The sequence below is a fragment of the Meriones unguiculatus genome, chromosome 1, assembly GCF_030254825.1.
Source record: "Meriones unguiculatus strain TT.TT164.6M chromosome 1, Bangor_MerUng_6.1, whole genome shotgun sequence".
NCBI lineage: Eukaryota > Metazoa > Chordata > Mammalia > Rodentia > Muridae > Meriones > Meriones unguiculatus.
The window spans coordinates 186,467,867-186,491,090 of NC_083349.1; the positions used below are offsets into that span (position 1 = coordinate 186,467,867).

General features: G+C 39.6%; 2 protein-coding genes across 4 annotated transcripts in view; one reads left to right on the forward strand and one right to left on the reverse strand.

The window, feature by feature from the left end:
* Sik2 (salt inducible kinase 2) overlaps window positions 1–21,699 on the reverse strand; it is a 105,994-nt gene extending 84,295 nt beyond the window's left edge. For 2 of the 3 annotated variants that reach the window (XM_060373729.1, XM_021656598.2), the window contains exons 1-3: window positions 21,390–21,697; window positions 11,139–11,255; window positions 8,470–8,533 (exon numbers count right to left, since the gene is read on the reverse strand). In XM_060373729.1, the coding sequence (XP_060229712.1) occupies window positions 8,470–8,533; window positions 11,139–11,255; window positions 21,390–21,524 (316 nt within the window). In that variant the 5' untranslated portion in view covers window positions 21,525–21,697. Of the gene's footprint in view, window positions 1–8,469; window positions 8,534–11,138; window positions 11,256–21,389 lie in introns of all 3 variants that reach the window. The other variant, XM_021656599.2, reaches the window with a different exon arrangement.
* On the forward strand, window positions 21,523–22,966 carry LOC132654604 (sterile alpha motif domain-containing protein 1-like). The gene is made up of 2 exons (XM_060384877.1): window positions 21,523–22,503; window positions 22,891–22,966. Exon 1 carries the CDS (start codon window positions 21,523–21,525, stop codon window positions 22,078–22,080), a length of 558 nt encoding a protein of 185 aa, XP_060240860.1. The 3' UTR covers window positions 22,081–22,503; window positions 22,891–22,966.
* The last annotated feature ends 258 nt before the right edge of the window (window positions 22,967–23,224 follow it).

Sequence of the window (23,224 nt, forward strand, 5' to 3'; positions counted from 1 at the left end):
TCGCCAATATGCCTGAAGACGACTGTCTCTCTGGTTCTCTGAGGAACGAAGTGTCTAAAGGTATTTTGATTTAAACAAAGCCCTTTTCAATTATTACAGCTGGCATCCCAGTATGTTACCATTGAAAGGGAAAGACAGGAAATGAATCAATAAACCTCAGGCACAAATTCAGCCTAAAAAGACACAGCATATCAAGGGGCAGAAATCTGAAAACAAAGGCTCTGGATAATTTAATTACTAAGCCGGAATCTGCTGACTGCCGGTTTAATTGTTTGAACAGAACCCAAATTGTCTGCGGAGGCAACCACTGTGATTTTTGCACCATTTACTGCATGTGACCACATGGATAAATAAGAAATAGTTGTAAAGAGTGCAGAACTCTTGAATAATTTTTGTTAATCACACCTATAACTCCAAACGAAAAAGCCAACATCTTTTAAAGCAAATTCATTTGCTATTACATATTCCAGGCTAACCAGAAAATAGTATCTAACGGGTATTTTAAGAACCAGAATAATAAAAGTTAGCAGGGTTAAATGTACATGCTTTTATTTACCATGATATCTGAAAAAAATATTTTGAGAGGTGTGGGAGTCAGAATAAAGCTAAGAATAAGGTGGAACTATCATTAAATACTCAGAAACTGCTTAGGATTTTAGAGGAAACCAATTTCTCCCTTGATTCCGTTGGTATTTCCTCATCCATGTTTATCTCCCCAAGAGTAAACACTCCTTTCAAAAGCTGAACAAAGAGGTGCCTGAGACTACTTGACCTGGCAGCATTCATTCCTTGGCTTCCCTGAGGAAATAAGCCCTGTAAAGGCCAAAGCAGACTATTACATTGTTCATTCAACATGCATTTATAAAATGGTTTGTATTCTGCAAAATCCTAACTTTACAGTCTGTTAGAGAGAATAGGTAGACATGAGGTGCTAGAGATAGCTCAGCTGATAGGTAGAAAGCTTGCCTGGCATGCAAGAAGTCCTGGTTTTATCCTAAGCACTCAGCAGGTAAAGGCACAAACATCAGAAATTCAAGATAATCTTGACTACATAATAAGCTTTAGGTCAACCTGGGCTACAAGAGATCTTGTTTCCAAACAAAACAGGGCAGAGATGGCTCAGTGGGTCAAGTGGTTTCTGTGCAAGCCTGTGGAACCCCCAACAGCCACATAATAGGTGGGCATGATAGCACTCACTGATCTACAACGCCTGTGCAGATGATGCCAGGCAGCCAACTGGCTAGCCATTGTAGACCAAAGAGTGACCTCTAGGTTTAGTAAGAAACCCTATCTTGAAAAAAAAAAAAAACACGGTGGAAAGCAATACAAGAGGGACCCAGCATTGACTTCTGGCCTCCACTTGTGCACACATACATGAAACCCAAACAAAACAGTAATAACAAAAACACAACAGCAACAAAAAGATACGAAGACTTTAATAATAATGAAAAGCAGTTTTGTAGATAAGTTATCAATAGGAGTTGTACAGAAGAAAACTTAGAATGCTGTTCTAAGAGGAAATCAGTGTGGACAGAATTGAGAGGAACTTTTGATTAAATAGAACTTTAATTAGTTTGAAAGAAATAAGAAAGGGAAAAAGGGAGGGAGACAGGAAGGAAAGGAAGAGAGGCTTGGATGACAGAGAACAAAGGGTGTCTAGCTCAATATTAGCACAAATCTGAAGTTTCCAAGTTCTATTTTGAGAACCAGTAGAAGTATCAGAAGGCTCTAGCTGTGTAATTTTCATTGTACATAAAGAGGTGATATAAGGGCTCTTACATTGTCCCGTCTCTAATGACAACTTGCCAACTTCTATAACCACCCAGTGTTGTTGTCTGTGGTAGACTCTCATGCAGATGAAATCATACAATATGTACTTTGTTTGTTTTCTGTGAGACAGGGTCTCTCTTAATAGCCCTGGCTGTCCTGTAACTCACTCTGTAGACTAGGCTTGTCTCAAACTCAGAGATGCACCTGCCTCATCTCCTGAGTGCTGGGATTAAAGGTGTGTGTGGCACCACACCTGGCTACAAATTGTTCCCTTGTGTTCACTCTTGCTCAATGGTGTCTGTAAGGTTTATTTATGTGGCATTACATGCATATGAAGAGCATTTCTTTTGCCTTCAGAATCATCTTTGCATTACCATAATACAGACTTTTGGATACATTTATTTATCCCACTGATGGACATTGTGATTGCTCTTCCTTTGAGCATTATGAAAAGGGTTGCTATGAACATGTTTGGACAAGTCACTTGTAAGAATACTTCTTTTCCTGTGTAAACATCTAGGAACAGAGCCGTTTTATGATGGGGGAAAATGCATGTTTAACTTTATAAGAAACAATCAGTTTTCCTAAGTAGTGATACAAATTACACTTCCACTGGCAGTATGAGATTTCTAGCTGCTTCACAGTCTTTCCTTCATTTAGTGTTATCTATCTCCAAATTTAACCATTCTAGTTGATATGGAATATGGCTTTATTGGGGTTTTCAGTTAGTATTTCCCTGATAACTATATCGTTAAATATCTTTTTTAGTGAAGGATCTGGTTCCAATCTTTTGTCTACTGTAAAACTGTTAGATTTTTATTACTACAGTTAAAGTCAGTTTGAATTTTGTTATCATATCTTCAAAAGCCAACTGTCTACATCAAACTAAATGTCCTGATTATCACCTCCAACAACACGTAAAAATCTAATTTATCATTTTCCCCTTAAAGCCAGACTTACATTTGTTGTCAACAATTTCACCTTTATTCTTCATTCATACTTACTTTAAATCCCAACTCTGAGCCAGTAAGGTCTCTTGGGGAGAAGGTGAAGCATAATTATTGGTAGTCTTGATAGTAGGATTGCCTCGTGGACTCATCCAAGGTCACTCTGTCACTTAACTGTTGTATGACTTTAGGAAAATTTCTCAATCTTCAGAACTTCCTTATAAAGTTTTTTTTTTAGATTTAAATGATCAAATTAAGTACTTTAGCACCTACCTTGAGAATGATCAACAAATATCAGTTATCTGGAGTTGGAAAGACCTCATACTTAAAAATCTTTTTTTGTGTGATTCTGATATCTAACACCTTATTTAGACCCTTCCTTCATTTCTTCCATGTAAACAAAAGTCTCTTAAACTGCCTCTTCTCCCTCCTCAACTTCAGACTACACACATCCGTTCATACATTACCGACTTTGGGCTGAAGGATGGTCACTCTAAGAAATAATACTAACCCTTATTCTCACACACAAGGTCTTCTACAGCTGGTCCGTACTTGCCTTCTTAGCATACTTCTTTCACATATAGGGGAAATTGAAAATATTGTACTTAAAAGAAAAACTAGAAACAGAAATATAAGCATATTAGGAAAATGAAAATAAGTCCAAACTAACGAGCTAAAGACATAAAAGTAGTTGCCTTGGAGGAAGAGTAGGATATGGGAAGTAGAAATGATGGCAAACTGGTAAAAACAAATCTTGAAAAATTAGTTTACTTTTTACACTAGCACAAGCATACATTTTGCAATAACTAGAATTTGAAATGTAGAAACAGAGAGTAGAGAGGAAGAAGAAAATGGAAAGAGAAGGAGAGAGAAAGGATAGGGGTAAAGGAAAAAAAAGTTGATCTATTAACTAAAGCATGTAGTTTAATCTGAAATTTGATTATCTATATTAATTATGATTATCCATAAACTATGCAAAGGATAGCCGGGCACAACCACCCAGTTAATGGAGCTAACCTAGTTACAGAGTGGAGAGTTTGAGTTTTAAAGCATCAGTGAGGATCATGAAAGCTATTAGCACAGTTGTAATATAATAAAGATTTTTCGGGAAGATTGAATAACACACTGAAATATACTTAACTGGGGAAGAAATAGGGTACGGTAAAACATGAAAGCTTCAAAAATTGAGACATGAGGTGATGAAAGCCTAGATTAGGGTGATGACTGCAGAAACAGAAGGATTCAATTTCAAGAATTTTGTAAGAACATAGTATGGTTTGCTGGCCAACTAAAAACAAAAATAAGAGAGTAAAAAAAGATGATACAAAAAGGAATAGCACATTCTCCCAGCACAGAGTAGGGCTAAAATAATACCTGTAAGGGTAAATGGTAATTCTAAAGTTTTAAGTCTGAAAGATAAACACTAAAATACATACTCCAAAACTGGTTTGTTTGTGATTTTGTTGTGTTTGTTTTTTGAGACAGGGTTTCTCTGTGTAGCCTGGCTCTCCTGAACTCACTTTGTGATCAGGCTGGCCTTGAACTCACAGCGATCCACCTGCCTCTGCCTTCCTGAGTGCTGGAATTAAAGGCCTATGCTACCATACCCAGCTTCTAATACTTTTTTTTTTTTTGGTGCTTCTTTTTATTATATCTCCAGCTGATTGAACACATTTTTGGCTCAAATCATTTGAAATTTTACACATATTTCTCACTATTGGATAAATGTTGCTTAAACTGCATGTTTTTACAGATAGAAGCTACATGAAAAATAACTTTTTTTTCTCAAAACTCTTTTATGCTATTACCTTGCTTTCAAAATGACTCTTTCCCATACCCACCTCTATTTAATGGTCATTAAAGCAACCTTAAAAAGGAGGACAACTAATATGACTTTGCTTGTGTTTTACAAAGATACTCTCTGGTCCTGGTCAGTGGTGCATGCTTGAGTCCTACTATAGGGAAGGAGGCAGAGGCAAGAGAATTGATGAATTGCAAGTTTGCGGCCTGTGCTATACAGTGAAGCCTTGCCTCTAACACAGAGAGAGGGAGAAAGAAAAAGATGCAGAAAAACATGATTCTGGAAAATTCTGGAGATGTAAAATAAATCAATTAATCAACTGCATTCTACAGACAGGAAAAAGGAGGATGGAGAGATGCACACTTTTTTGAGAGATATGTAGGAGGCACAACAGGCAGAATTAAAAACCATTCAGAGGGATGCAGGAGATGAAATCAATATTGACATCAAGGATCCCTGCTTAGATGACTTGGCACATAATGAAGCCAAGTTAAAAAAACAAAAAAAAGAAAGCGAGAGAGAAATGGTTTTTGTGAGAAAAGACATAGAGTTCTGTCAGGCTACGACCAGCATGAATGACAAAGCCAAAATAAATAAAAATAAATTGTACTAAATGATCTTTGATTCCTCTAGAGCCTTCCATTTTAAGCAGTAAATATTATCCAAGGATTTCATCATATTTAAAATTACATTCTATTACTCATTGGCTTCAGCGCTCAGATGAACTGTACCAGAGTGGAAAGTTAACTAACATTCTGTCCAACTTCTCTATCTAAAACAGATTCTCCTTTTCAGACCTTAAACTGAACATTTACCCTAGATAGTTTACGTTAAGAATAAACTCAATGTAAAAGTTCACAAAGTGTGCCTTAATATGCTAGTGTGACCATGTGATTCTCCAAAATTGCTCTTACTACTACAAAGTGGTGATGTAAATTTCCACTCTTCACTGTTCTTGATCTACCAGTGTCACCTAACACAGATGCTCGCTCATTCTCCGGAGACTTCTTAGTTCACAGGGCTTCCAGAAAACTATTTTTTCTTCCCTTCCTTCCTTCTGTCTCATCTGCTGCTTTCTCCTCTTTGAGTACCTCAGGAACTTGGTTGTTCCCATAATTACACACTACTGGACCAAAAGCTAGATTAAAGGTGTTTAAAGGACAACTAGAAGAAAAGGGTGAACACAAAATAGATAACCTTTTCATGGAGAGAAATGTGGAGATACTTCACAGGGTCAGTGAAATCAAGAGAAGGCTTTCTTAGATCTTTTGCTCAAATTTTTAAAGGTTGTTTTTTTGGGGGGGGTGATTTTTTTGTTTGTTTGTTTTTGTTTTATTTTTTTCTCTGAGTGTTAATAGTAAATTAAAAGGTGGGTGTTGGGCTATATATTATTTACTATTAGCCCTATAATTGTTGCGGCAGTATTATTTAACGTACTTTAACAATCAAATAAAACACAGACACCTGTAAGATTTTATAATTGCCTTATTTACCTTGGGCTGTGGAAGATATTCTACCTACACTGTCTCAATAACCTCACCATCCATCTCCCAGTCCCCATCCAATGCCATCCACCTTAACAATTCCTATCTGGGCTACCTTCTATCCATAATCCCCAAGATACTTGCTTATATTTTTCATCTTGGTGTTTTCTCCATCCATGGAGTCCTTCCTCCGGGACCATGTGGAGAAGGAACCACCTGCCTCCTCTCTTCCAGCCTGTCCCTTTCAGGTGATTCTCTTCAACCCAAAGCTTGGGAACCTTAGCCACACCTACCCCATTCTGCCCTGCCCACGTTTTCAGCCTTTAATTAACCAATCATGTATAATGTCTCAGGCAAGGATAGTTGTATCAGGGCAGTAACCAGATCTTGAGAGCCAGTAATGAGCATCAAAACACAAGCACCAGACCAAACCCCAACATCTGAGACAGGGTTTCTCTGTGTAACAGCCCTGGCTGTCCTGAACTCACTTTGTAGACCAGGGTGGTCTACCTCTGCCTCTCAAGTGCTGGTGTCCATGAAGACCATAGAGGGTGTCAGATTACTTGGAACCGTAGCCACAGTCAACCTGCCATGTAGGTGCTAGAAATCGAACCTGGGTCCTCTGGAGAGCAGCCAGTACTCTTAACCACTAAGTCTTCTCTCCAGCTCCATGCTGAAATATTAATGATTACTGAAACTCTGAGGTAATAACCAAAGTCTCTAGAGTGGATTCCCAAGCCTGCTCCTTACTCCTCTTACTTACCTTTCTGACTGCATCTCCCCTGGTCCTTTTCTTTGATCCCTCTTGCTCACCACTCCTGCTTTCTTCTCTCCTACCATGCTGTCCTCTCTTTTAACCCTTGAATATACTCTGTGGTCTTGGGGACTTGCCATTTATTGCCTGATAATCGTCTTTTCACTATCCATACATGACTGTGCCTTCAAGTATTTGTTCAAATTGCAGTAAGGTTTTCTTTGACCACCAGTCTTTCACTCTCGATCCCTCCATCCTTTCATGCATAGAAGCAGGGAAATATGAGCAAACCAGAGGAGAAACGATAGCCAATTAGAGCCAACCCAGAGCTGACACAGATGCTGGAGATTAGCAGACATGGACATGAAGTTATACAGTTACAATAGCTAAATAGAAGCACGGAACACTGAAAACACACACACACACACACACACACACACACACACAGTTCCAATCAAGTTGTAATTTACACAGTACCTGAGGTGAAAAATACATTTAACTATAAAAACAAATTAGGCAATACATAGTAAAAGAATACTGAACTTGAAGAAACAGAAAGAGTAACTACCTAAAATAAAACAAGGAGAGGAAAGAGAATTATTTATATATATATATATTTAAAGAACACCTGCTGAGCTGTGGGACAATTTCAAATAGCCTAAAATACACTGGACTAGACTCTGATGGAGAAGAGAAAGAAATGGGACAGAAAAAAAAGTTAAGAAAATAATGAAAGATTTCTAAATTCAATAAAAACATTGTATTTACAAGTCCAAGCAGCTTGTAAACCAAAGAATCTTAAAGAAAACCACAAAAAGCACACTATCATCAATTAAAATCAATGAAAATTGCCTCCAGTTCAGTCTTTCATACCAGAAAAAGATAGACTATTTTAGATATACAAAAACTGAAGGATTTCATCATCTGTACTATAAGAAATACTATGAAACTTCTTCAAGCAAAAGGAAAATGACCCTGCATGAAACTGTATCTACACAAAGAAATGAAGGTGAAAATATTTAGGTATACAGTACAGTGGAAACGCTAACTTCTGATAAATAGGATTTTAGAAAGATTGAAATCTCAAAGAGGATATACTGCCAAAACAAAAAGTTTTATATTGTGTTTTATACAATATGAAAAACCATAATGGTCATACAGGGCAAAACAGAAGTATTTTATTTTAAAGTTCTTATGCTATGTGTCAGGGACAAATATTACTTCGAGACAGACTGTGAGGTTAAAAATTTGTACCTGAATGTCCATAGCAACATACGTATCATATCCCCAAACTGAAACCAGCCAAATGCCTGAAACCAACCCAATTAAGCTGAGGTTTTACAGCTACAGTGAGTGTCTAACTAAATCTTAAGAGCCATGAGATTACACGCAGGTCACCAATGAATCCTCCCATAGCAGGGGACCCAATAAAGAGAATGTAAGAAGTAAAAGTAAATAAAATTTCTCTTGTAAGATGACAAGTTTCTCCCTATCTTTTGCTATCTAGTCTCTAATGCAAACAAGAAAATTAAAAAGTACTTTTAATATTATGTAAGAAAATAAGTTATATCCTATAATTTAACTTACGTAGTATTTTATTTCAGTCTAAGACTTAAAATATTATCAATTCTTAAAAAATCAGAAAAATTAACGTGAACTACCCCATTCATGTGACTTTCTCAAGTTAAAAAAAAAAGTAAAGAAAAAACTTACCAAAAATTTCTCCATTTTTGGCATATTCAGTCACAAGGTACAACATACTTTTGGTCTCCATTACCTATTGATAAATGATCCTACATTAGTCAGACAGGAAGAGTTACTTTACCACAGTCTATAGAGTTACATACCTTAAAATTATAAGTGAAAGAGTAAGTTATAAACAACTCAGAAGTCGGAAACATTTACAAGCATTCATATAATCATTCCATAATTTTTTAGTAATAATTTTTAGATCTTTGTTCTAAGTGTGGGTCCATGGCCCAGCAGTAGCAGTTGCTAGTACCTGCTAGAAATGCAGATCTTCAGGCCAGATTCCAGTACTACTGAACTGGAATTGACATTTTAACAAAAGTGATTCATATGCACATTCAAGTTCAGTCATGTCTTCCATCACCTCTTCACTTGAGTCTGTACCTGCTGTGGTATCAAGGCCAGCACACTGTGGTACGTATGTTGTTCCCTACTGTACTTTATTTAATATTTAAGTTACTATAACTTTATTTAAAAATGATTTGTGCATTTTTATTTTATGTATATTAGTGTTTAGCCTGCATGTCTGTCTGTGTGTGGGTGTTGGAGCCCCTGGAACTGAAGTTACAGACAGCTGTGAGCTGCCGTCTGGGTGTTGGAATTGAACCTGGTCCTCTGGAAGAGCAGCCAGTGCTCTCACCTGTGAGCCATCTCTCCAGCTCCCCGCCCTGTAATTATAAAGCATTGTTTGCAAGCTGCTTCTTCACAGCTTACTGCTGTATATTTTCATTTAAATTAGCTTCTCTAGTTTCAAAAAGATAAAGTGTGTCGTTGTTACCAATTTGATTTTCCTAAATATATAAACAGACACCTACTTAGATTCAAGATAAACGATTTTAGACTGTTTCTCTGTATACTTTCTGTGTGGGGGTGAGGGTCTGTGTGCACGCTGTGTGTGTACATGTATGTTAATGTGCAAGTATGTGGAAGGCAGCGGTCAGCTTCAGGGGTTCCTCAGAAGCCACCCACTCTGTGCACTGAGACGGGGATTCTCTGTGCTGAAGCCCACTGATTACGCTGGGCAGCGCGGCGCTGCAAGTGCTAGGGATCCATGTTTCCACCTTCCTATGCTGGGACTGTGAGTGTGCATCACCATTCTCATCACTTTCACATGGGTTCTGGGGATGAAACTCAAGTCCCCAGTTTTGTGTGGGTTCTAGCGACCAAACTGAGGTTATCTTGCTTGCATGCCAAATACTTTATCAAAGGAGGTTATGTCCCTAGCCCTGTAACAATCTTTTTAATAGTTGTGTGCTGAAAGGCTGCAAGCTAATTCTGGTGTAGGACTGTGCTTCATCAAGAAAAGAGAGCTGTCGACAATCTGGAATTAAAAAGTCAAATAGTAACTCGCCTTTACAAATCCAGCTGGCCGCACCATGTGAACCTCGGTGAACCAGTTTAGAACATGGTTCACCAGCCTTCTAAGATTATTATGGAACTAGCTTTAGAAATAGAAAACAAATGCTTTCAGGGGAAAAATCTGATACAAATCTGACTTAGATCTCTATAGTTTTGAAATTTAAGGGAATGTTTTGAGTGCCATAACATACATATTCTTACATGCTTGGGAGGCTTAGCATAAGCTGATGGTTTCCAACTTTTTAACTTGAAATTTTCAATCAATAACATTGTTTACACGTATATACAACACATATATGTATACATACACAAGTATATGTACATGTGTATGTATACGAGAGAGAATAAACTATGTATGTGAGCCATGCACAGAATGCCCTCAAGAACATAATAAAAAAAACTAGAAGTTTTACTATTTTCTTACAATCTCAGTACCTTTGGGTAACCCACTTGAGTACAATGGTGTGACAGCAAACCGGCCCTCTGAGAAAATGGCTCTGAGTTGCAATCCCATTCCTATGATATACACACTTGCTGAGACTGAGATGTTAATGTGATGTTTACCAGCTCACAAAACTTCTAAAAACAGATTAAGTCCAGCATACCACGGGTGTACCTCTCAGAGGGCATCAAAGTCACATAAAGGTCAGCATACTGGGACCTTCTGGTTTAAAAGCCATTTTCAATGTAAAGATAGGGTATATTAACAAAAACTTTAAAAAATAATTTATTGATTATTAAACATGAAATACTGCTTTAAAAAATCTGAGAAAACATCCCTCTTAAAACACATGGCTTAAACCTAGATGCAGTTTACTTTACAAAATTTCTTAATAAAACTGAATTTTTAAAATGGCTTTTTTATAATTCATCAAAAAAATAAGAAAAAAAAGACATGAATCCAGGTATGACAAAGTTTACCTGTAGGTAACATACTATCTTAGCATTTTCATTTCATAAAACATGAACAGTAACTTTTCAAGTAAGTAAAGGCATGACAGCCTTTTTTATGGCGCTACCACCTTTGCACATCCAGCAAGCTTAGGCACAACTGTCAAGTTTTAAAATAGTCTAGTCTCAAAGACAACTTAAGGTTATATGACCAAGTAGCTTCCTAGTTCCATTTTTACAAATTTAAATATATTGAAAGGGTTGCATTTAACTTAAGAAAACTTCTTTTATTGATTAGAAAAGCTAGCATAAAAGTAAAAATCACAATGAAAACAGATACTTGACTATGGAAAGCATAAGGAAGAAATAAGGCTAAGCCATACCTGATAAAGTTTAATTATGTGAGGATGGTCGAGCATTTTCATTATTTGTACTTCTCGGTAGATTTTCTCAAGGTTTACTGCGTCCAGCTGAGATTTATCTATTATTTTTATAGCCACCTGTAGCCCAGAACACACATAAATACAATTAATATACAACTCTTAACATTCTCAGTAACTGACATCTGAGACGTCGCCTACAGATGCCTTTCCTGAGAGCTAGCTCAAGTCAATGTCCATTTGTTCGTTTATGCAACACAAGTATCTTAAGCTTACAAGGCACAACAGGTTTTGTCTGCAGAATCTATGGTGTGGCGCAGAAGTTATTTTAAAGTTACTTTAAGCTGAAAAAGTCTTAGCACTTTCAGCCAATTATCTCACTGCAAATTACCCACAGGGTGAGCATCTGCCAGGTAGGAAGCAGCTGAAATGGCAGTTTCTACTGTGCTGAAAAACTTTTCTGGAAGAGTAACAGGATCCATTTTATCCACAGATAGACTTTTCTATTCTCTGAAAGCCTTTTAAAGTTTTTATTAACAGTTTTTCATACAATATATTTTGATCATCTTCTTTCTGCAGCTTTTCCCAGAGCCTCCCCACAAATAAACTTTTTGAAAAAAAAAAAAAAACAAACCTGAAATATAAAATATTAAAACTAATCTATGTTAAGTAATATCAGGTGATAACTTCATTAAAAATTAAAATATAAAACTTCAAATGTGATTTGAAGTTAATTTCCTAGGAGTTTAACTTCACAAAATGTGGCTCTCATTTTGTCATAACTAAATAGGAATCCAAAGAAGGGGAATTTGAAGGTTAATGATAAAGTATTCAGAAATAACAATTGCATTTTTTTTTCATGTAACTGAAAAGGACTTTTAGAAATTTATAGATTTGCAAAAGGTAATCTGATTTAAATACGATATTTGGTAATTGAAAACTCCCCATATTTAATTCTATTAAGTTGTAAAGAAACTAACATGGACTTTATATTCTAGCAAAGAGAAGTCCAAATACTGCTTGGCCTATGTTGTTTCAGAATAACAACTTTTAATACAATTGATTTATGTGCTTTAATGATTCACCATTCCCAAAAAGTATGCAAGAAATCAGAACTCAGGCTGTCATTGAACTTCCTTAGTTTTCCATTCACACCTCTCCTTCTCCCCCTTCCTTCCCTTCCTCCCTCTCTCTCTAATGCTTTATGCTTATTATGTCTTTCATTCATCTGATGATGTTTCATTATCATAATCAAGATATTTTAGAAAACTAAAGTCAAACTGCTAGCAAAGTGAACTGACACCAATGGTACTGCGCTCACGATGACAAACAGCAAGCCCTGCTGTCTGGAGCCTTGTCAGTGGACCTCCTCCAGCCCACAGACTTAAAGAGACCCCATTCTTCTTCCTAACAGTACGACAGAGTCCAGGATTACCATTCACTTTGGGTAAGTTTCAGAAAAACTGTCAGACAAAGGGGCAAAGGCACGTAGAAATGTAAGCTTTCTATAGGATGGTCACAGGGAGTTTCACAGACATCATGTTTGCAGGAACTGTCTCTCCCTACAGTTTCTGAAGTCCATGACATCAGCACCTTTCTCACCAATAAAAAGCTTCTATTATGAGATGGGCCAAAACCATACAACAAAATTTGAGAGAAAGAAATCACATTTTAAAAAAAAAGTACAATTATTCTCATTAAGAAATTTCATAAGTATCTTTTCCTCATCATTTAATTTTTAAAATGTGTCCATGTGTGTGCCTGTGTGAGGTTATGTGCACCACGTGAATGCAGGTGCCTGCAGAGGCCAGAAACCACTGGATCTCCTGGAAGTGGATTGGCACACCATTACCCCTTATTTATGACACCCTGAGGAGGATTACGCTTCTCTAAAAAAAGGCATGTGTTCGCATGCTTCTTGTAGTGGGGCAGGCTAACTGCTTTAACAGACTCAACTGTAATGACTCAACCACAACAGAAGCTTATGTCTCCTCACATAGCAGGCTTAAATGTGTGGAATGATTAGCAGGCATATGTGGCTACAAAAGGCTTTTCCATGTTTAAGGTGTGGTTTCCAAGGTTGCTCTGAATGTTGTCTCCATCCTAGCCAGAAAAGAGGAAAGACCTCTAAGGGGCCTTCCTGGGAGATTTTGAGGGGCAGGCCTCATTCATCTCATTAGCTAGAACTCAGTTACATAACTATATCTACATGGATAGATGAGAGGCATAGAAACTGTCCAGTTAATGCCCAGACATGGGAAGAGTGGAGCTTTTCATCAGCAAGTCGCTGCTGAGCTCAATGGACTCCTTGCCAAGAACTGCTCAGAAATGCAGTAATAATGACAGTGACTTTGCCAATTGTATAACACGTCTTAATTTTACAAGATACTTAAATACATTTTATCTCATTTCTCTTTCAATTCTTTCAAATAAATGGGAGAATTAGGATAACTAGGAGCTGAGGAAACAGAGACTCAAAAGACATTACATAGCATGCATGAGGCCCTCTGTCCAAATCCCAAGACCTTTCTTGGCTTTGCCCCTGAAAGAAAAAAAAAAGTCACATTTATCTGCAAAGGTTCTAAGGCTCTAGCAAATTAAAGTGGCTGAAGAGACAGAGGGACAGATATGACCTCAGGTCTTCCATTCCAAATTCAATCTCCTCACTATTTATGAAAGTTGACTCTTCACACATTTATTGTATGTCAAATATGACGCCTATGATACAAAAACAAAATGAGATGGAATTCTTATTCTCAAGGAACTTGTCATGTCTGTGAGAGTGAGGTAAATAAAACTGATTTAAAATTAAAAAAAAAAAAGCTTTGGAATTTCTCAGAACTATACTTAAAATCTCCAAATTACAAAACACTGTGTTTATTTCAAGGTAAATATATAAACAGTTTCTCTGCATACCTTCTCCCATTTAATATTCCTAACCTAGGACAAAAATCAAGAGAAAGTCAAGAAGGCCAAAAATGACTTTGTTAGTTGAAGGATATCTTTTATGTTAACTAAACCATTCAACTATTTAACTCTTGATTACACACACTCTTAAAAACAAACTGGATTTACCTCAAAAATAATATTCCTTCCACTAAAGAGCAAAAGGGAGGCTTCCTCTTTGTTGCAGGATGACATATAGGATCAGAAAGATTGCTATGACTATAAACTCTATAAAAAGGAGCCGACCATTTAGTCACAGAACCACTCAGGAAAATGTTTGTATTTAAAACAAACAAACAAAAAAATGCCATTTCATATTCATATTAGCAAAGACTGAAAAGCAGATATCCCTATCAACCAAATTTTGGTGAGATAACAATTTTTATAGAAACTTGCTATGAATATAAATAAGGTATACTTTTTCTAGGAAGCAATTCAACAGTTTTTATAAAGGACCTTAAATATCACATATTCCACTATGCTTGGCAGGGTTCTGATGTTGAAAAAGTACCTTATGAGTTCTGAATTAAAGGCAAAAAAATTCTATGTAAATAAATTAAATGTATCACTTAAATATACAAAAATATAAACAGATGAAAAGTTACATGAATTGAAGATTTTTAAGATATAGAGAAGTAATTCAAAATAACTTCCCACTTTAAAAAGTTTCAACAATTCAACAACAAAAGACAAGGCAATTAAAAGAGAGTCAAAGGACAAAAAAAAGCAATTTACATGAGAAATGTAAATATCCATCATATAATACTACAGTCAAAGTAACTGAATAAATACAAGTTAAATAGCAAAGAAAACACAAGAAATTCTGTCTACTGGAAAATAAAAATAAAAGAGAGCCTAAAAAGTAGCAGTCCTCAAAGTGTTTTTCCTAACGGTAATAATGGGCACTGCTTTTGTGGATGGCACTGTGGCTTCTCGGATAGTAAGATGGGTAATGGATGGACTCTCTACCCAAGAATTCCATTGCAATGGGACTGCTCTGAGGAAACAATCAGGTACACAACTGTATGCGAAAGAATATCCTCTGGACCTTAAAAATCACATATACCACTAGGCCTGACAGGACTCTGATGCTGAAAGATACAGAATAGAGAAAAGATGAACCTTATTTTCGGTAATAGCAAATTAGTTAAATAAAATATGGCCAATGACATGCAGGATGCCTCCTAATGAGCTTAGACCAGTGGCTCTCAACCTGCAGGTTGTGGCCCCTTTGTGGTTTCATAACAGTAGCAAAGTTACAGTTATGAAGTAGAAACAAAAAGAATTTTATGGTTGGGGATCACCACAACTTGAGGAACAGTATTTAAAAAAAAAATCACAGCATTAGGAAGGTTGGCAACTACTACCTTAGATGGTGTTGTGTGTGTGTGTGTGTGATTCAATTTTTGCTTTATTATGAATAAAGCTGGTATGTACAAATGACACATTCTGTTTATGGAAATATACATTAAATTCTTTTGGGTAAATACATAGAATAAAGGCTGACTCTTGCTGTATGTGGAACTTACATGAAGCTTTTAAAGCTATCCCAAACTATTTCCCAAAATTTCCCTTATTTTCTATTTCTTAGTAATTGCTGAAGAAGTGTTTATTTTCTCACACCTTTGTCATTCTTGGTATTGTCTTTCTTTATAATTTTAATGAATGATTTTAGACAGTGGGTTTTTTTTGTTTTGTTTTGTTTTCTTTTTTGTTTTTGCCTTGGGGATGTTAATAACAAGTAAAATAAATACATTGAATGGGGAGGACCTAAAACCCTGGCTCAGATGTAGCCCATAGACTCAGTTTCCAAGTGGGTTCCCTAATAAGAGGAGCAGGGCTGTCTCTGGCATGAACTTAGTGGCAGTCTCTCTGATCACCTCCCCATGGGTGGTGCAGCCTTGCCAGGCCACAGAGGAAGACAAGGCAAGCAGTCCTGATGAGGCCTGATAGGCTAGGGTCAAATAGAAGGCGGGGAAGACCTCCCCTATCAGTGGACTAAGGGGAGGGGCATAGGATGAGAAGAGAGAGAGAGGGTGGGATTCGGAGGAAAGGAGGGAGGGGGACACAGCTAGGATACAAACTGAATAAATTATAATAAATGATAATAAAAAATGTTTAAAAAACTACAGGTTATATAGACTGACATCTATTTTATTTCAAACATACAAAATACAAGTGAGTTAGGAGGCTCTGAGCCATCTCCTGAGTTTTGAGAGTAGAAGTGAGAATGTTTAGCAGGCTTTTCCACAATGGCTATAATGAGCAGGCCTAACTTGTGTGACTGGGTGAAGCTGTGTGGATATTGTTTACTTTTAAGAAGAACTTAAAACATAGTAGGATTGTCTCCAGTTTAATTTACCTAAGATGTGTCTCTTAATTTGTCAAAAGGTCTTCAACTTTTTTAAATGAAGAGTTTTTGATGAAATCCCCATGTCTTCCATCTTTTAACTATCATAACTGGATATAATAATTGGGCATTTCTATCCTTTGAGGGATAGAAAGCATTTTATATGAATATTTAAGTATTTTTTTATAGAAATCACTAACTTAAAAATACAGATATAGGAGGAAAAGTTACAGGTCTATTAAAAGGACATGAACTCAGTGGCTGGCTCTTTGATCACCTCCCCCCCCCCGGGGGGGGGCAGTCTTACCAGGCCACAGAGGAAGACAATGCAGCCAGTCCTGATGAGACCTGATAGGCTAGGATCAGAGGGAAGGGGAGGAGGACCTCCCTATCAGTGGACTGGGGGAGGGGCATGGGAGATGAGGAAAGGAGAGTGAGATTGGGAGGGGCTGAGGGAGGGGCTACAGCTGGGACACAACGTGAATAAATTGTAACAAGTAAGTAAAATTTTTAAATAAATGAATGAATGAATTCTAAAAAATTTAAAAAAGAAAGAGTGATATCATAAAAAGTTCTGTAATCCATTTGATGCCAAAGAAGTGAAACTGTAATCAGCAGTGGGCCATAAATCAAATGTCATCATGTGAATCCAAGGAGGCCAGTTTCATGATTTCCAAATAAATGTTTTCTTAATTGCCTGGTGCCAAGATAGAATTCCTTTGAGGACTTAAAATTAGAACACACTAAACTTTGTTAAAGTTAGAAATTTCTACAGAACAGAGCAATTTTCACAGCTCAAGGCCTGCTCAGTGGGTAAAAACACTTGCTGAATAGGCCTGATGACTGGAGGCCCATGTAAAGGCTGAACTAAATCTACACACTTGTCCTTGTTTTCACATGTGTGTGATAGCATATACATTGTGTTCCCTGTCAATTGTTGAAAACTGGAAATAATATTTAATAAGAAAGTAAGTAAAATGGGTTATCTACAAGGTTGAATACTTAACTACTAAAATACTGTTATAAAGTTATATATGATAAGCAAAGTGTAAAATGTGAGAGTACAAATATGTTCTATGTGCTGTCACCCATAAAAAAAAAAAAACTGAACTAAACTAAACTAAATGGGAAAATCTGTATACCTAAAGAAGCTAAGCAAGAAGGAAGACTCTGGGTTAGATGCTCAATTCTCATTCAGAAAGGCAAATGGGATAGATATCAGAAAAGGGTAAAAATAAGGAACAAGACAGGAGCCTACCACAGAGGGCCTCTGAAAGACTCTACCTAGCAGGGCATTAAAGCAGATGCTGAGACTCATAGCCAAACTTTGGGCAGAGTGCAGGGAATCTTATGAAAGAAGGGAGAGATAGAAAGACCTGAAAGGGACTGGAGCTCCACAAGGAGAGCAACAGAACCAAAAAATCTGGGCCCAGGGGTCTTTTCTGAGACTGATACTCCCACGAAGGACCATTCATGAAGATCACCTAGAACCCCTGCACAGATGTAGCCCATGGCAGCTCATCCAAATGGGCTCCCTAGTAAGAGGAACAGGGGCTGTCTCTGACATAGACTCAGTGACTGGCTCTTTGATCACTTCCCCCAGAGTGGGGAGCAGCCTTACCAGGCCACAGAGGAGGACAATGCAGCCAGTCCTGATGAAACCTGATGGGCTAGGGTCAGAAGACCTCCCCTATCAGTGGACTGGGGAAGGGGCATGGGAGGAGAAGAGGGAGTGTGGGTAGGATTGGGAGGGTTGAGGGAGGGGGCTACAGCTGGGATACAAAGTGAATAAATTGTAATAAATAAAAAAAAATTAAAATTAAAAAAATTTTAAAAAACCAAATGTATTAAAAATACTAAAAGGCAATGTGACATTAAGGACAATGCATTCCCACTAGTGGAAGAGCTATCTACTTTTGGTGTGCTGTGCTCTCCTTTATTCTTTATATTTGGTCTACTAAACATTCTTTAGTAGAAAAGAGAACACATAAAAGTAAAAAGTAATTTTCCTTAGACAAATTAAAATAAAAAAAATTTAAAAAACCCTCCCAAAACTAACAGTCCACTCCTGAACTAACTGTACAGTTAACTAGAGGGAAAGTTGCTTCCTAACACAGCATTAATGAAACACTACTCAAGGACATTCATAGAACAGAAAACTAGCAACCACTACTGCCCAAAATAGTTTAATAGCCTAAATGATGGTATTCTCTTCTCATTGTGCTAATTTTACAAAATTAGCTTCTGCAATTCATAAGCCAGCTCTGCAAAGATTTTACAAAGTATTATATCAGGAAGCTAGAGTCTACCACCCCTGCCTTCCCTTTTGTGTGCAAAATTTACACAGTGATCTAGCGCATGAATAATGCTTCAGATGACGTAATTATATTTCTTGGTGTTAAGCCATTTGATAGATTAAACCAAAATTAATGTCTCTTTTGTATACTAATTTTTTCCTAAAAGGGAAACAGACTTCCTCCAAGCACTATAAAAATATATCTTGTGTGTGTGTGTGTGTGTGCGCGCGCGCGTGCGTGTGTGACTGATGGAACAGAAGATGAGCAGCCAATTCCAAATAAAAGTATTTACAACATAGATGTTGAAACTAAACCCTAAAATTTGTTTCAGGAGATGACCTGAGTTCGATCCTCAGCACCCATATATTTGAAGGAGAGAACCATCTTCTGAAAGCTGTACTCTGACCAACACCCACCCCCCACCCCACCACACACTATAATAAGAATAATTCTATTTTTTAAATTTCTCAGGATACAACTTGAAGAAAAAAAAAATCTAAAACACATAAGCCAAAAATAAATAAATAAAACATATAAGCCTACAACATTAAAATATAGTATATAAAAGAACTTCCATAGCAGCAAATATAATCATATTTTGCTAAGTTTTCTTTATACCCTATTAACATTTCTCACTGTAATCATTGTTGTATGTGAAGCAATGAGAATCTAAAACAATGTAAAAGAGTTGAAAATTTCACTATTTTACTTATAATTTGCATGGTAGTATAAGTCTTCCTGCAGCTTCCTTATGAAACTTCAGAAAACCATTCTGCAAACTGGAACACCTACAGACTTTTCAGTACAGTAACTGCTAGACCATTCACCTTTCTGTGCTTTAGCATCAACAATCACAAAACTACCACATAATGCTCACTGTAAAAAGAGAAAAGCACAAGGGAAGAGGAATTTACGGGCTAAACGTTTAGCTTTTAACATAAAATAATTTTATGCTGATCTGACAGGCGTCTTCGATCACAAATGTAACTGAGCTGACAGTCAGAGGCAGTGTTACTCCACAGTGCCCCCTAGCTCCTGTCCCAAGAAACATCAGTTTGAAAGGGACACCATCAGAACTGCCACCCTCAAGATAAAGTGTCAGTTACCATCCGCTTCACTTAAGCAGCTCTCAGATACAACTTTAACTGAACTCTGACAACAGCTGACCCCTAAATACTGCTAATAGGAAAAGATGGTATCCAACCACACAACAATGTAACCAAAAGTTCAGACTTTATCTGTAATGTGTCATTTTTGACAGTCATAAAGATACCCACTTAAGCTGTTTCCATTTTATTTAACATAGGGGTAAAGGTACATTTGACCATAGCTCTTTACAGGAACTAAACAACTTAATTCATTTAAAAAAAAAATGCTGGGATCAGATTAAGCTATGCAAAAATGTAGTAATGTCAATATACTTATCATTACAAGCAATCTTGATTCATAACACTGGTCAATTTGTGAAAGGAAAAATTTGACCTTGGTACTGATGCCCTAAAGAAGTAAGACTTAAGTGGTGTGTTGGGGATCTGTGAGGCAAAAAAGGTTAAGACGTGTTAGACGTATCCTCCTTCTTTATGGAAATGGACATGAAGCAAAAACTTTTAAAGTACAACTGCTAAGTAAACAGAAAGGTTTTTAAATACCCTTCACCTTACGTAAGCGTAAGTAATGGGGGGGGGGGGGTGTCATATTCAAAGGTTAGAACGTTCTTAAGAACGTGCTAGGTAAAAAGGAAAAAACCCGAACGGGATGAAAACTGGGGAGCCAAGAAACTGAAAACGGGTGAAACAGCAGTGGCAAGCACAAGGCAGAACAGAGTACGTCAAAACGACTAGGTTGTAGTCTAAGAAATGGTTTTATTTCTATCGTTTTCCAAGGTATTTAATTTGCACGTCTTAAAATAGAGACCCCGAGGAGAGCAGCTTGAGGCATGGAAGGAAGGGGGTGGGCTAGGTAAGAACAGAGACTTGGGGAGAAAATATGTGCGGTGCATTAGAATGTACCATGGAGGGGGATGCTCGAGTCACTGTCAGAAAGCAGCCGAGGGCTGCGCAGAGTCCCTCGGATGTGGCTTAAGGAATGCGTGCTCGGAGCCAGTATGCACACCTGGTAAAAGGGACAACCCCAGACGACGGTGCAGAGCTGGGATGACCATCTTTAACCAGTTCCATTGTCTGGTGCATTAGATCTACCTCCGGGAGAGCTCAAGCCAGGCACGGTAGCAGTGAGTCTTGCGGGCCCAAAGCAGAGAAGATGGACAGCGGTCCAGCCACACCGGTCCGGTCCGCGGCGCCCCCTTCTCGCGGGACAGAGAGGGACGCCTGGTCCGGGCCGCGCTCCGACTCCGCCGAGCCCGGGAGCTGCCGGTCCCCTTCCCCGGCTGGCGACGTTGGTCCCCGCGCGGCCACGGAGCACCGAGACTTCCCCTCCCACCCCACCCCCAGCCGAAAGCCGGGAAGACGCGGAACTTGGGCTCGGGAGCCGAGGCCACAGACCATGTCCCCGGGTGGGAGACTCGGGACGGAAGCCTGCATGCCCTCCCGGGGACACCTCCTCCCCCCCGACCTGCGCCCCGCGGTCCCCGCAGCGCCAGGCCCGCCGTCCCCCGCCCGGGGCGCAACCTCGCCACGCTCCCGCCGAACCCCGGGGCCGCACCTCCGTCTTGGTGATCCGGTGCCGCCCCAGCTTCACCACGGCGAAGTTGCCCTTGCCCAGCGTGCCCTCGATGTCGTAGAACCCCACCCGGACCGGCCCGCGCTGCAAGTGCCTCGGGCCATCCGCCATGACCATGCTGGGCCCCCGCTGCAGGACACGGCGACGGGAACGCGAACGAGCGGGCCGGCGCGGAGCGGGCAGGAGGGCGTCGGGCGGCGCGGCTCGGCTCTGGACGACGGCCGCGGCTCTCGCTCGGGCGCTGCTTCCCTCCCGCCCCACAGGGCCCAGCCAGGCGCGCGCCGGCGCTGACGTGCGCCGACGTCAGGGGGCCGGGGCAGGGGGCGGGGGCGGGCCTCCACCGGTCACCATGGCTACCGCGGCAGCGCCGACGTCGGCGGCGGGCGGGAGGGGCGGCGCGCGGGCCGGCCGGGCACCGCGCTTCCGGCCGCGGAGCCCTCCTCAGCCCTCTCCAGCCTCGCCGCGGCCGGGGGCGGGGGCGCCGTCCGCCCCGCCCCCCTCTGCCCCGTCCCGCCGCTCCTGCCTCCCAGCAGAAGGGCAAGAGCGAGCCCTGGTGGGCTGTGCGGAGGGTGCGCCGAGCCGCCGGTGCGCCTCCGACCCGGTCGCCCTGCAGGCTCCGCAGGCCCGCGGCCCTTCCCGCCAAAACCTCGCCCTCCCTAGACCGCGGCGCTAAATTTGGAGCGCCGCGGCTGAGCAACGCGTTGCTCACAGCTTCTCTTCTTTGTGTCCTTTTTAGCCCGCTGTCTCGGCACCCTGTGTGTCTCTCCACTTTCTGACGTCTGTGAGCGTTCCTACTCACAGCAGTCGGCCACTTACTAATAATAATGGCAAAAAGAAATGTCAGAGCCGAAGAGACCCTACAGATGACTAAGTCCGGGATTCGGAACTGCTAAAGGGCTTCGAAGCCTGGAACCTCTGAAATGTGGGCACAGCTATACTTATTCGAGAGTGTTTCAGGGGAGAGGTGACCCTATCTTATGTCATACTTCCTCCCGCGGTTTGAGAGCTTGTAAACGGTTAAAAAGTATTTAATCCGATTTGTTTCCAGACGATGCAGCAGGCTGCTGGAATGAAGGGAGTTGCCAACGTCACACAGGTAATGCTAGAATTCAAGTTATAAACCATCACATCAGTCTTCCATACGGTGACCTAAGGAAACAGCGACATTTTAATATCTTGAAATATATTATGTGCGTCCAGATCTTGGTTCCTGGATACCCATTGTCCATGAAAAGAGACCCAGTTCATTTGGAGTAATGGCTCAGTCCAAGGCAGACATGGAAAGTATAAGATGCTCTTGAAAGGTCTTATACGACTAAACAAGGGGATTTCTTGTACACAACTGGAAGAGTATGTCAAACGAGTAGACAGCTCAAAAGGTCCCCCCATTGCCAAATCTGAGTCAATTTGAGCATCACAAATGAACAATTTTAGAACTACATTATAACACGTACTACTTTTACATCTTATTTATTTTGTGTAGCGATCAGAGGACAAGCTGTAGGATCTGGTTCTCATCGTTTACTGTGTGGGTCCTAGGGATGGAACTCCAGTGCTCAGTGTTGCAGGTAACTATCCAGTGAGCCATCTCTGGGGCCTACATTGGTTTTTTTTTGTTTGTTTGTTTGCTTCTTTTGTTTGCTTTTGAAACAGAGTCTCACTATGTAGCCCTGAACAGATCTAGAACTTGCTATGTAGACCAGGCTAGCTCATGCTTAACAGAGAGCTGTCTCCTGAGTGCTGAGATTAAAAGCACCTGTAACCATTCCCAGCCCACAGTAAAGTTTTAAGAGGAGCCCATACTTCATGTGTTTACT